The sequence below is a fragment of the Pezoporus occidentalis genome, unplaced genomic scaffold (genome assembly GCF_034315485.1).
Source record: "Pezoporus occidentalis ecotype Australia unplaced genomic scaffold, CSIRO_AGI_Poc_V1 ctg180, whole genome shotgun sequence".
NCBI classification, from domain to species: domain Eukaryota; kingdom Metazoa; phylum Chordata; class Aves; order Psittaciformes; family Psittacidae; genus Pezoporus; species Pezoporus occidentalis.
In genome coordinates, this window is record NW_026913641.1 from 406,918 (window position 1) to 419,504 (window position 12,587).

Consider the following 12,587-nt stretch of genomic DNA (forward strand, 5'->3'; position numbering starts at 1 on the left):
ACCCTCACAGGGAAGAGCTTCTGCCTAAGAGCTCATCTCAGTCTCCCCTTGGGCAGGTTAAAGCCATTCCCCTTGCCCTTTCCCTACAGGCCCTTGTCCAAAATCTCTCTCCAGGTTTTCTTGTAGCCCCTTTAGGCACTGGAGCTGCTCTGAGGTCTCCTGGAGCCTTCTCTTCTCAGCCTGTCTCCAGAGCAGAGAAGTCCTGGCCAGGACACCCCCAAGTCCTTCTCCTCAGGCTGCTCCATCCAGCCTCCCCCGGCCTATGTTTGTGTTGGTGATTGCCTTGACCCAGGGGCAGGACCTTGCCCTTGGCCTTGTTGAACTCCGCGAGGTTCACATGGTCTCACATGGTCTCCAGCCTGTCCAGGACCCTCTCCATCCCATCCCTTCCCTCCAGTGCGTTGACCACATCACACAGCTTGGTGTGTAGTGCAGTCACTGCTTTGTCCCTCCTCGGGAACAGCACACGAGAGCCATGCGCAAGTTTTCTTGCCCAACAGTGCTCAAACCAGAGCCCATGAGTGAGCAGCTCAATGGGGTAAAGAGTCCCTGACCCAGTACAGGAATTTGCCCTCATGCTCTTTTAAATATGAGAAGTCAATACAGTCAATGTAACCTGCACCACCTGATTAAATAAGCCTTCAGAAAATAAATACCCTTCCACATCCCAGTAGAACAGCTATTCCTCTGTTAGAGGAAAAAAAAGGAAAAAAAAGAAAGAAAGAAAAAAATATTCTACTCTGAATTTATGAGTGGGATTTTTAAATAGTCTCTCACTTCTTTCCTCTGCTCTGTCTCTGCCTACACAATGCAAAGTAGCTCTGTGAAATTTGTTATCTCTAATTCAGGACATAAAGAGCCAACTGAACAGACACATTGCAGCTTCCTCTGTGAAGGCAGAATCAGGATTATTAGCACCAAGATGTATCTGTCAAACTGCTTTTTAAAATTTCTGATGAAGAACATTTCTCATCACTACTTTTTCACTGTTCTACCAATTGTTAAAAAAACCCACCTGTTTTTCCTGGTATTTGAAATCATGGAGTTTATTTCAGACTCATTTTAAGGCTAACCATAAGTAAGATTAATGTACATGGTTTAGCTTTCCAACAGACTTGAAAGGACTAAAAATATGAAGTTTTAATGACAATCTAAGCTCAGTTTTTAGTATAGAGATGGATTTCATTTTGTTGGGTTTTCTTTAATGAGGAAGTAATCATTGATACTATACACAATACTATAATTATAAATATTAATATAAGTAATCAAGTAATTATAAATAAGACTAAATAATATCTATGATATTAAAGGGAAGGTATATGGTGCCTCACAGAATGTTTTTGTAATAGGAGAAAGGAAGTTTTTTGAAAATTATTTGATTCAACCTCTGTTTATCCTTAGCAAAACAAGTAATTCCTGGGTTTCCCAAACTCAGCCTCATTATGCGGAAATGCAAAGCCTTGTGCATGCAAAAATCTAAAATCTGCTAGCTGTTAAGCTGAAGATCTGACATGAGAAGGAGCTATGCAACTTGTAAGCTGAGGAATTAAAAAGAAAGACAAAGTACGTGATGAAAATGACAAAGTGAATGGCAGAGAAACCTGAGCCCGAGCAGCAGGGCGGGGAGTTCAGCACCCACTCAATGGGGACAAGCCACCAAGGACCAGGATACCCATGAGCATCAGCTCTTGTACCCTTTCCTGTCTCCCTGTAACACCTGTCTTTGGACATTCTTCAGCATCTGCAGATCACCAGTGTATGGACATGTAATTCTTTCTCCAAATGATCTGGGGCTGTGTCCCCTCCTTGCTTGGCAGCACAAAAAGCCCAGGTATTCATTAGTTATACTGCATAAGAGATAGTTTTCTTTGTTGCTCTGTTTGCTAACTTAGCTGCTGCTTGCAATGCCAAGAGTGTAGAGCGATCTACAGCACTTTTACCAGTCTCTGGATGAGGGTATATTCCTGAGCTTCTACATTTTCAGTTTATGTAGAAAGAGGTATTCTGCCAGACATAGCTAATAATTATCCTACCCTATACACAAGTTGATTATTTCAGGGCTGTCTTTATCTGATCTTCCATCTGCTATAATAAAACAATTGCTCTACACATCTTATGAATATCTGAAGGATGAATCTCTGAGAAGCCACTGGCATAAATCAAATAATGGTCTGGGAGTTCCGTATGGGAAGACTCCTCTGGGACACTCTCCTCAGCTGAAGTTATGCACATCCATCACTCAGCACCACGCTGTTCTCTATTCATTCTTTAGGTGTGCAAATAACAGATTTTAAACAGCCATAAAGCCAAGACAGCTGAGATCTCTTTCATCTGATTCTTCTTGCTGAGAATTTTTTCCAGTACATGTAACCATAAGTACATACTGTAGGCTTTATTCCTGGTACCTGCTCAGTATGATCACACATTCACATAGACTGCACAAAGTCCCTTTAGCAGAGTTAAGGAGCAGAAATAGAGGAAGCCAAGCAGCACAGTGGCCTGATAAACTCAGAATGTATGTGTTGGGGATGAAAGAACTGAAATCCTTAAATCTGACTCATTTATTGCTTTGGTTTCTACAGAAATAGGAAGCCTTTCAAGTTGCTTCTTGTTTTTCTTGTTATAAAATGGTGAGCAATCTCTTCCTAAGAGGGTAACATTAAGATTGTTAATGGGAAGAAAAGAAAAAGGAGTAGAAACAATCCCAACCACCTTTTTCCCAAGTGTGCTGGCATCAACAAATATACTTTGATTTATTGACTAACTTGTGCACTGCAGACCAGCAACTGTCACTTATGCTCCCATTGATAATACACTGTTAAGTACAATGCCCCTCTAGTCATAATCTCGACTTAAAAGGACAGAGATTTTATATTTCTCAGGGAGCTTGTTGGCTTTTTATAGTCTAAGCAACAGATATCAAAATAGTTATAAGCATCCTATAGCCACATGTGGAATACTAAAAGTGGAAGCTGTTAACTGTATGAGCTAGCAGCCTTCTGGCTTTCACTTCTCGTTTCAGTATTGTCTAATTATAATTTAGCACCACAGCCTCTGCAAGGGGTACTTTCAGTCTCAGTCTGAGCTCGTTTATGTTTGCTTAATGCCATCTTATGTGCTGCTACTTCAGCCCCTAGAGTTAAAGGTAGTCAGCAGTGGATGTGAATCTACATATTGGCATAACAACAAAAGTAATAGGAGCAATCACATTGTATCCTTCTACCTGATTATAACTTACAAAATCCCACAATAGAACTTACACAGCATATTTAACTTACTAGATGATCCAAATTATTTGCAATAAATAAAAGCAAAAACTAACTGTAGTCTTATGAATCACCATCAAATAAAAAAGTAGTGATCGTTTTACCCTAATGTAAGCTTGGCATAGAAATCATTGTTAGAGTAAATCATTATTAGTTCAATGAAGGGTTTTGACCCTGGCTTTCAGGAAAACGAAGCTCAGATAAGCATTCAGCATGTCTCCATTTAAGCCCCTTCTACATTAATGGCTGCAGAAAGAGATGATAGCTATTAATGAGTATATTGAAACTTCATCAGGCTCTCATAAAAACGCATGCATGCTTGAGCATGATCCAACAAAATCAAAGCTGAGGGGAGTACGTTCCTCCTGGCCACGGCCAGCCCCAGCGCTTCATTTGTATTTATAGCTGGCTTCTCCACCATCTGTGCATGCCGGCCCTCCCTTCATCTCAAAGGAATTGGAGTGGCATTGTTTGAAGATCCGATTAAATAACCAGAAAAAAGTAATCCATCACTTAAAAAGGGAAATGGAGACAATTTACAATGGTGTCCTGTAGCTCTTTAGGATTTTCTTTCCATTTTCTTCTATTTTAATTTTAATTCAATGCCAAACATAATAAACACTAACACAGAGCGTGAAATTTACTGACAGCATTTCACTTGCCATGACTAGGTGGGAGCAGCAATGAGTTGCTCAGTTTCCTTCAGGATGATCCTAGCACCGGATTAAAGCCCCCTGCAGCAGGAGATGGCCTGCTTCCTTTAGATGTTCATGTGTCTAAATATAATCCAGATGTATGAACTGCATGTGAGATTCAGCTTAAGAACAAGCAGAAGGAAAGAAACAAACCCCAACCAACCAAACAACAAAATACAAAGGCAAGACAAATGTGCACATCCCACAGTGAGATCTGAAGTGGAGCAAGTTGTTTCTGAGCAGGACGATGATGATCCCAGCCAGCCTTCCTCAGTATCATATAAACTTCTTTTTTTCTGCCACCGACATACATTTGTCTGTGCCTTCTCATTTTCACATTTGTCTCCAAGGCAAGGTAACCTCATCATCATCTCTGGTGACTGCACAGAGGGAAATGCGCACCTGGCAAGATGCTGCACCACAACAGGCAGAGGGCATGTAAAGAAGTGGGAACCCAAATAAATATCTGTCCCTCGATCCTGATACCCAACCACCAATCTTAGTTAGCCAATTAGTCCTGCAGAGCTGGGTGAGGAGGGACCCCAGGCTGCAGGAGGATAATGATAATGACTCAGTGGACATGACATTATTTCTCTATTTACCCGCACCCCTCCTTCCTGGATGTCTCATCAAGCTGCATGGTTCCAAGGCTGTGAAGTGTCTGGGGCATGAGCATCTAGGGGAGAGGGAGAAAGCGGCTGAGAGGTCTCTGATGGATCTCAAGTATATACTAGAGTTGTTTTCAGGTAAGGGAGAGAGAGGAAAGAGAACAGGCTGAAAGAGATACTGAAAGTAAAGGGAAAAGGAGTGACAGGGATCTTCAATGATATGCAAATCCATGTTCAGCCATGCATGTGAGGCCAAGGGAGAAAATAGATGGAGAAACCTTAACCCAGCTCGTATTTGCATCTGCCTGAAGTATTTGCATAAACAGGACTTTGAAAACTGGGGATCTCTGGATTTCAGTGGTGCTTACTGTCTACCAGATGATCTCAGCTATGGCCACGTGGTACTGTTACCTCCCTCTGCACTACCTGGAACCACTATGGATAACAGTGCTCATAACACAGCAGCTTGCAGGACTGAACTTTGATGAATCTCAGCAAATGTTCCTGCTCAGTGTTCAGACAGGAGTTCCTAAGAGTCAGACTACTGCAGCTAACAAGAACATGGACTGCAGCCATACTTATTTCTCTATTTCCAAACAGCCAGATTTTTGGCAAAGCTTTATAACTTCACACTGATGCTGTGTGGAAGCTTTTCAAAGTATTTCCCAAAGAAATACTATGATATGAGCCATCAGGCTGGTTAATTGATCTCAGCAAGGTTGTGTTGACAATTTGTGGTCTACCAAGATTCTGCTCTTCTCAATCCAAATCAGAGAAAGAACAATGCTTCAGCACACTCTCCTATTCTCATCTTAGTGCCATAATCCATGAGAGGTAGCAAGTGTAACCTGCAGCCCAGTGCAGGTCATTAATCATTTATAACCCAGAAACTTTGACAGGCTTTTATCTATGTTTTATGTATCAGCTAGTTTAAGATGAAGACATCTTTCTGTTACTTAAAACCCCATAAAGTAGTAAACACTTCATCTGCTGCACAGTGCTGTCCATAAATCCAAACACGTATTAATTTCCGAGTAACAACAACAAAAAACAACATTCATCCTGTCAGCACGTAGACACAAACATTCTGATCTCAATGGCTGGCTGCACTTGATATTCCACTGCCAAATTTTCTTTTTCTTCCCCTCTTTTTCTCTTCTCTTCCCAGAGACAAGTGTTCTACAACAGCCTAATGCAGAAAAATTTGCTGTTGCTTATGGACTACTTTATTCCACCACCCCACCAGTTTGTGATCACCTCATATTTCAGCAGGACAAAGCCCACTAATACATAGTAGGGCATTACCGTTGGCTTTTCATGCACGTTTAGTGAGCCTCCAGAGTAATTTTGAGGACAAGGCCAGCATTTGTAATTGCCTCAGTGAACAAAATACCTCAAACTATCTGATAGCCTGGACACGCTCTTAACTAAAGCCAGCCAGCTGGATAAGCAAGAGGGAGTAAAGAATAGTAGCTGCTCATTTGGGATTTTTTTGTTAATAGCATTAATTACATCTACAATTCTGTATGTCCTTTGCATCTTACCAGGCTCTGGGATGATTAGCTGTGCACTGGCCTGTGCGTTTCCAGCTTCATTTTCAGCTACACACTGATAAAAACCTTCATCTGACTTTACCAAGCCCAGAATCCTTAAGTTGCTGCCACCCTAGAGAGAAAACAAAAGAGAAAGCAAGGAAGTGGAGAGAATTAACTAGAAAAAACACCATCCAGAGTGAACGTGGATTATAAAACCTTTCCAGAAGGGACATTCTGTGAAACATGGTGATGTGTATGTAATCCGCCTCACATAGCCCTGATCCTTGGAGGCACATAACCATAAGCACTTTCATTAGGATCGTCTTGACACCTTGTAATTTTTGCATTTTGTATGATAGTGCCTATGGCCCAAGGGTGAATTCACTTTCCTGCACAGAATCCATCCAACACCTTTCTCAAGCTCCAAATTGCAGCCATCACTCGAGCAGCGCTCTGAATTTTGTCCTGGCCCTTTGCTGCAGGGAAGATTTAAAAGAACTTTCACCTTCTGCATCTTTGAACAAACACTATTCTGAAGGTCAAACCCTCCATATGGCTTGAGGCCTGGAGATCCTCAAGAAAATGTCACTCCGCGCTTACTTCATTTGAAACAGATTTAACTTTTAGCTTTTGTTAGCACAAGCAGAAACCAATTATGTTGGGTAAAAAATCTCAAGTGAGGGGTATTATCAGGCTGAAATGCACCTTTTATTAACTATTAAGTGAAGTCATTTTCTAGCACCTTTACCACACATCCATGACAGCAAAAGAGACCTGTCTTTTCTCTGGACAGCTTCTGGCTGCTTTCTAATAACAAAAATATTTAAAAACAAAGGTTGAATTTCTGTTGCATATGGAAGAATAAGTCTATCCTGCATGAAAAACACGTTACAAAAGCTTTTTTTGTGATAAGTAATTGAAAGACATGATGATAATCAATATTATTTGCTACAAGGTGAAAAATTAAAAAGCGCTGAAGCAAGCCGCATCTCTGAACCAGCCACAATTTGTGGCCTACAGGCATCTTCATATGGCTAAAGAGGCTGTCCCCAACATCCCTGCTCACTTACAAGTGTGTTACAAGTGGCACTGCTTTCAGGAGAGGCCAGCTAGATCACTCCTTTCATAAAACACAGCATAAATTCTTAGCCCACGTACTAATGGCATTTAAACTAAAGGAGATTGTAATCCTGGACAGGGATGTTACTTGGGTAGGGCACACAACAATTCCCTTTGAAAAGTTGTAATTATGTCAAGTGGGACTTTTGACAAGGTCCTGTAGGGACAGGCCAAGGGGAATGGCTTTAACCTGCCAGAGGGGAGGCTGAGATGAGCTCTTAGGCAGAAGCTCTTCCCTGTGAGGGTGCTGAGGCGCTGGCACAGGGTGCCCAGAGAAGCTGTGGCTGCCCCATCCCTGGCAGTGTTCAAGGCCAGGTTGGACACAGGGGCTTGGAGCAAGCTGCTCTAGTGGAAGGGGTCCCTGCCCATGGCAAGGCTTGAAGCTGGATGAGCTTTAAGGTCCCTCCCAACCCAACCTACTCTATGACTCTTAACCCCTTGTACCCATGTACTGTTTCGTTGGAGATCTATTATTTTTTTGACCACTGACAATGGCAAGGGAAGTGACTAACATGGTAGATAATATTATCAATAGCAACTCATTCAAATATCACTAGAATTCAGACAGTGTCAACATACGTGACCAAACACATCCCAGTGCAATGTGCATAATATGTATTCTGTTTTCTTTGGGAAGACTAATATGCTTGTGAAGGCAACAATTGTATCAAATATCACAATACATTTCAGAACTTGATTTCTAAAATAATCTAATAAGTGAAAGCCAGATAATTACCACTATCTGAAAATAGTCGCTGGGAATGACCACTTCTCCGTTCTTGATCCACTCCACCATAGGAACAGGCTTACCAGACACAGTACATTCAAACTCAATATCCATACTCTCGTAGGCATAAAGATTTGAAGGGTGAACTAAAAACCATGGTGGAACTGCAAAAAGGATGGGGAAAAAATGAAAGTGGCAATGAGTAGATATAAATTAAAGCTTAGAAAGTAAATAATTTCAAAGAGCTTGAAGAATATTAGACATAAATAGAAAACATTTCTGTAATTCAAATTATTCTCTTTGACACTGAGCCTATTAAAAATTTAATACCAGGGAAAATATTTGCTCTGGAAAATACACTTAAACCATCAATGTTTGGGTTTTTTGTTGTTTGTGTTTTTTTTTTCCCAAATGGAATAATTAAAACCTCAATTTAGAAGACATGTAAAATAACATTGTCACTAAGTGAATATAGGGGTAATGAAATCTAATTTGTTTTAGAGGATCAGATGCCAACTGTTTATAACAAGGTCCTACCAAAGTACGGACAGCTACCTACAGGTACAAGACAAGTCGACTGACAAATGATACAGAATTACAAATATTTAGAGACATTTGCATATAACCAAGAAGGACTTCTGACTTGGTTTAGAGAAGATGAGGAGATAATCAATAACCAGGAAATTTGTCCCTAGTGATTGGAAGAAGAAAAAGGTTGAATTATCTTTGCCAAAAATAAATTCTTATTAAGCTAGCAATTATCTGTTGCCTTGTATTACTATAATGTATTCACAGTTTTTCAGTGTGCTATATGATATGCTAATTTAATTTAATTTCATCATTATTGTACTACTAGGATGATGGAAATCAGCAATTTGAGAAAAACTGCTAATAACATTACATTTCTAATAAGCCTCCCCCGCACTGTATTGAAAAGCACACGCAAAAACTCAGCAGCCTACGTACATTCCACCGGCTTTCGTAGGGGAATGAAGGTCTCAGTTTTGAATACCCACAGTTGCCACAAAGCCAGAATAGATTAATTCCTAAGTACCATCCATGACTTATTATTCCAGACAGAAAATCCAATTGTATTTCTCCAGCCATCATTCCCAATGTCTGATTATAATATTTATAAAGCCATAATATTAAAAAACCCCTCTAAATTAAAAGAAGGTGAAGATTATAAAATAAATTGCAGAGAAAAAAGCTAAGAAATGTGAGAATGGAGGCTGCCCTCACATCCCTAACGCAAATCTCAGGTTTGCAGGGATTACAGTATGCTCTTCAATTACACAATAAAATTTAGTTTCTTAGCAGTCTCCCTCAGGGCTATAGGAGGACCCCACTCACTGAAAGAGTGATTCAGGATTAATTTCAAGCTTCCTATTTAGTACACAGCTTCATGCTTTATAGTTTTCAAATTTTTCTCTGCAAACAAAATGATTCATTTATTTCCCAGTGTTTGTTTTTTTTTTAATCTGGCTCCTATTTTGACAACACCTGCATGAACCACAGGTGTATTTAAATTCGTAGGAGTGGGACACTAAGAGGTGCTACTAGCCAAGCTACCAGTGATAGGGCAGAAGTACCCCGTATTTTTCTTGCCTGGTTAGGTGTGATTTAGTACTCAATATTCTAATGTGGGGTTTTTTGCACATCAGAGCAAAAAGTCTCATTAGGGAAGCGGAAAAAGATGAAAACAGTTGCAGTATATGTATGCATGGTGTAAGCGACAAAACCCATGTCCAGTAGGAATACTATGGCAGATGTACCAATAAATTGTGTTCTTCAGGGTTCATATTGCAGCACCTTAACTACAAATCTTTCTTTTATTCTTTTTTTTTTTTTCTTATTGACAATATTGTTTCCAGCTTTGGTAATAAATGAAGAGAGTCCTAGACACCATCAGCTCTTCAATCATACGCACCCAATCAACCCTGAGTGCTCTCCTAACTTGTAGGTACAAATACTTTCTGAGAAATGAAATTATATAAAAACTGTATACAGTGCATAAACTCAGGCAGATCTGAGTAAGACTGCAAAGGTTTTATGTCAGTCTTTTGCTGATTTGAGCAATTGTTTCTGCTTTTGAGCTAAGTTTCCTACACCTAAATAAGCATATACCCTGGGCCCCTGCAGCACTGGTTTCATGGCTCATTTTCTCTATTCTTCTTTCAGCTTAGTCTCTTGTTTTTCATGTATTTAATAATTTAGGATACCTGGAAGATCCCGATCCAGTTCAGCTCAAACCCAATCATGCAAATGAAAACTGATGAGGTGTCCTGATTAACTTAGCTGCCTAATTTCCTACCAAAAAGGCTTAGACAGATGCATGCATTTGGCTTAGAAACACTCCAGGCTGGGCTCTTCTTGTTCTGCAGCCATACAGACATTAAATCAGGGTCTCCAGACCACACAGCCACAATACAGGAAATTTTGTAAACAGTTTGCCAACTAAAACATCATTCATAAGAGAAAACTAGTGACTAGGATGATGATTAAGATGCTTTAAAAAAATAATATCACTTAAATTGGAGATACATGAAAAAGAGACAGTTTTGTGGCTGAGTTATGGAGAATCACCATTGATACTATGGCTCAAGGAAAAATAAAGTCTTTATGTAAGAAAAGCTTGAATTAAAAAACGTTAAAACAGAATCACATTCATATATTAATTTTCAACAATTTCTTTTTACACTAGAATCCTAGTATAATTTATTTAACAGACTCACTGAAAAGCACCAGTATCTACATAGTTTATAAACCATGTCATTTTTCAGAGCTCTGACAAAATTATAAACTACTCAATCTTCATTAGCGTAGTTTATTGTGATGTCAGCAGAAGCCTGCAATTAATTTATAGACTTGTAATTCATGGATTCACATGTGTTATTCTTTATGACAGACGCTCCAGGACCCTGACCCCACTTGCCTGCAGCTTTTCATCCTCCAGCAGAACGGGTGCTCCTCTCCCTGCATCTCTCTTTCTCTTACTTTTTTTAATTGCTGGTATTTTTCCAGACTGATAGAAAGCTTGATGCTTGGTTGTTTTTTTTTATTATATTTATAATGGTTCATTTTCAGTATACGCGTATCTGGGTGTTGAGTTTCAAACAAAACCAGACATATTTAGCAACTATAACTCATTCACCAACACCTTTCCTACAGTGGGAGAGGTGTGCCCTTATTTTCCTTAAGGAAACCATTAAAGTGAGTAATTTGCATAATTATTTTGGCAGAAATTATGCAGTATTAAACACAGGGAAGGTGCCACAAATAAGGACAGCCTAAAACCCCAAAGCAGACAGATGTAATACATTAAGATTGGAAATATGTATGCATGTATGTATAAAATGTCAAGCACTTTAAATATACATTCTATAAATATTTTATATATTCAATAAATGTCAAGCACTCCCATATTTGCTCTCTATGTGTTTTTTCTCAGTACTGAATATTTTAAAGGTATGCGCCAGCATAAGGATGGTGAGGTGGGTTGCAAAGGAAATAAAAACACATGCTGTTTTCATGTTCCTTCTAATTACATTGTGGCAATCTAAAAAGTCTTGAACAAATAGCAGACATTTTTTCTCCCCAAACTTAAAATGTTTCACAGAAATGTTTTTTTCTTTCTCAGAAAATGCCTGTGAAATGTTGGAAAGTGGGAGTTAGTGAGATTTTTCTGGAACAGCCATGGACCGTAGGATGCTTTTATTGTCGTACTTTGCCCTGGCTCTGGATGAAAGCCTAAAAATTCCATTTTCAGATAAAGATAACTTAAAATAACAACTCAGAAGGTCATGCTTATTCCACAACAGAATGAAAAAACATTTTTCTAAACACTCGTTATTTCATCTCAACCCAGCCCCATCAAAATGCCCCAGTCACAGACTGAGGATACTTTATGCTAGATATTGTACCACAAAAGGGAGGAAAAACTCCAAAAGTTTAATGGAGATCTAGAAAAGAAGATGTCCATGAGATTTAAGGAGTCATATCAGCAAGTAGGATCAAAGTCATTTGGATAAAGAGCTGGACAGACCCCAGTGTATAACCCTATTGACTCAGGAGGATTTTTTTGTGTGTTATGTGAGTGACATAACTTAAACTAAATACAAGATAGGACCCATTTTGCAATGAAGTAGTTTTGTATAAAAGTTTAAAGTTCTCGGTACTACAGCACACTTAGTGGGTGCTTAGTCACCAAGGCTGTCCCACAGCAGACAGCACATCAGTATCACACGCTCCAAGATTCAAAATGCAGTAATGTATCGTGCCAGGAGATCCCACACACCTCTGGGAGAGGACGAGTGCTTTGTTTTACTCGGTGCAAGAAAAAAGCAGAATTGAAAATTAAACTTAATGTGTATAGTCCCTTAAAGATCATGCAATAGCCCTGACCTTCACTTGGCAGAAGGACCCTCAGATGAAGAGCATGCTCTAAAGTCTGTCTTGTTTGCAGGTCCCTACTGAATCAGGTTGTCATTCTCTGGTGTCTTTTAAATAACTCCTTGAAAGGTTGTGTAGGAATTCCACAATGCCTGGGGAAGCATGTGTGGGTGTGGGTCTCAAACACCATCTTCAGACAGATAGGTCTCAGTGGATAAAGAACTGGCTGGATGGCCACAAGCAAA

At 39.7% G+C, this 12,587-nt stretch overlaps 1 protein-coding gene across 1 annotated transcript in view; it reads right to left on the reverse strand.

The window, feature by feature from the left end:
• DCC (DCC netrin 1 receptor) overlaps positions 1–12,587 on the reverse strand; it is a 602,068-nt gene that overhangs the window by 230,647 nt on the left and 358,834 nt on the right. Inside the window, exons 6-7 of the mRNA XM_062615397.1 lie at positions 7,960–8,114; positions 6,114–6,234 (exon numbers count right to left, since the gene is read on the reverse strand). Of these exons, the coding sequence (XP_062471381.1) occupies positions 6,114–6,234; positions 7,960–8,114 (276 nt within the window). The remainder of the gene's footprint in view (positions 1–6,113; positions 6,235–7,959; positions 8,115–12,587) is intronic.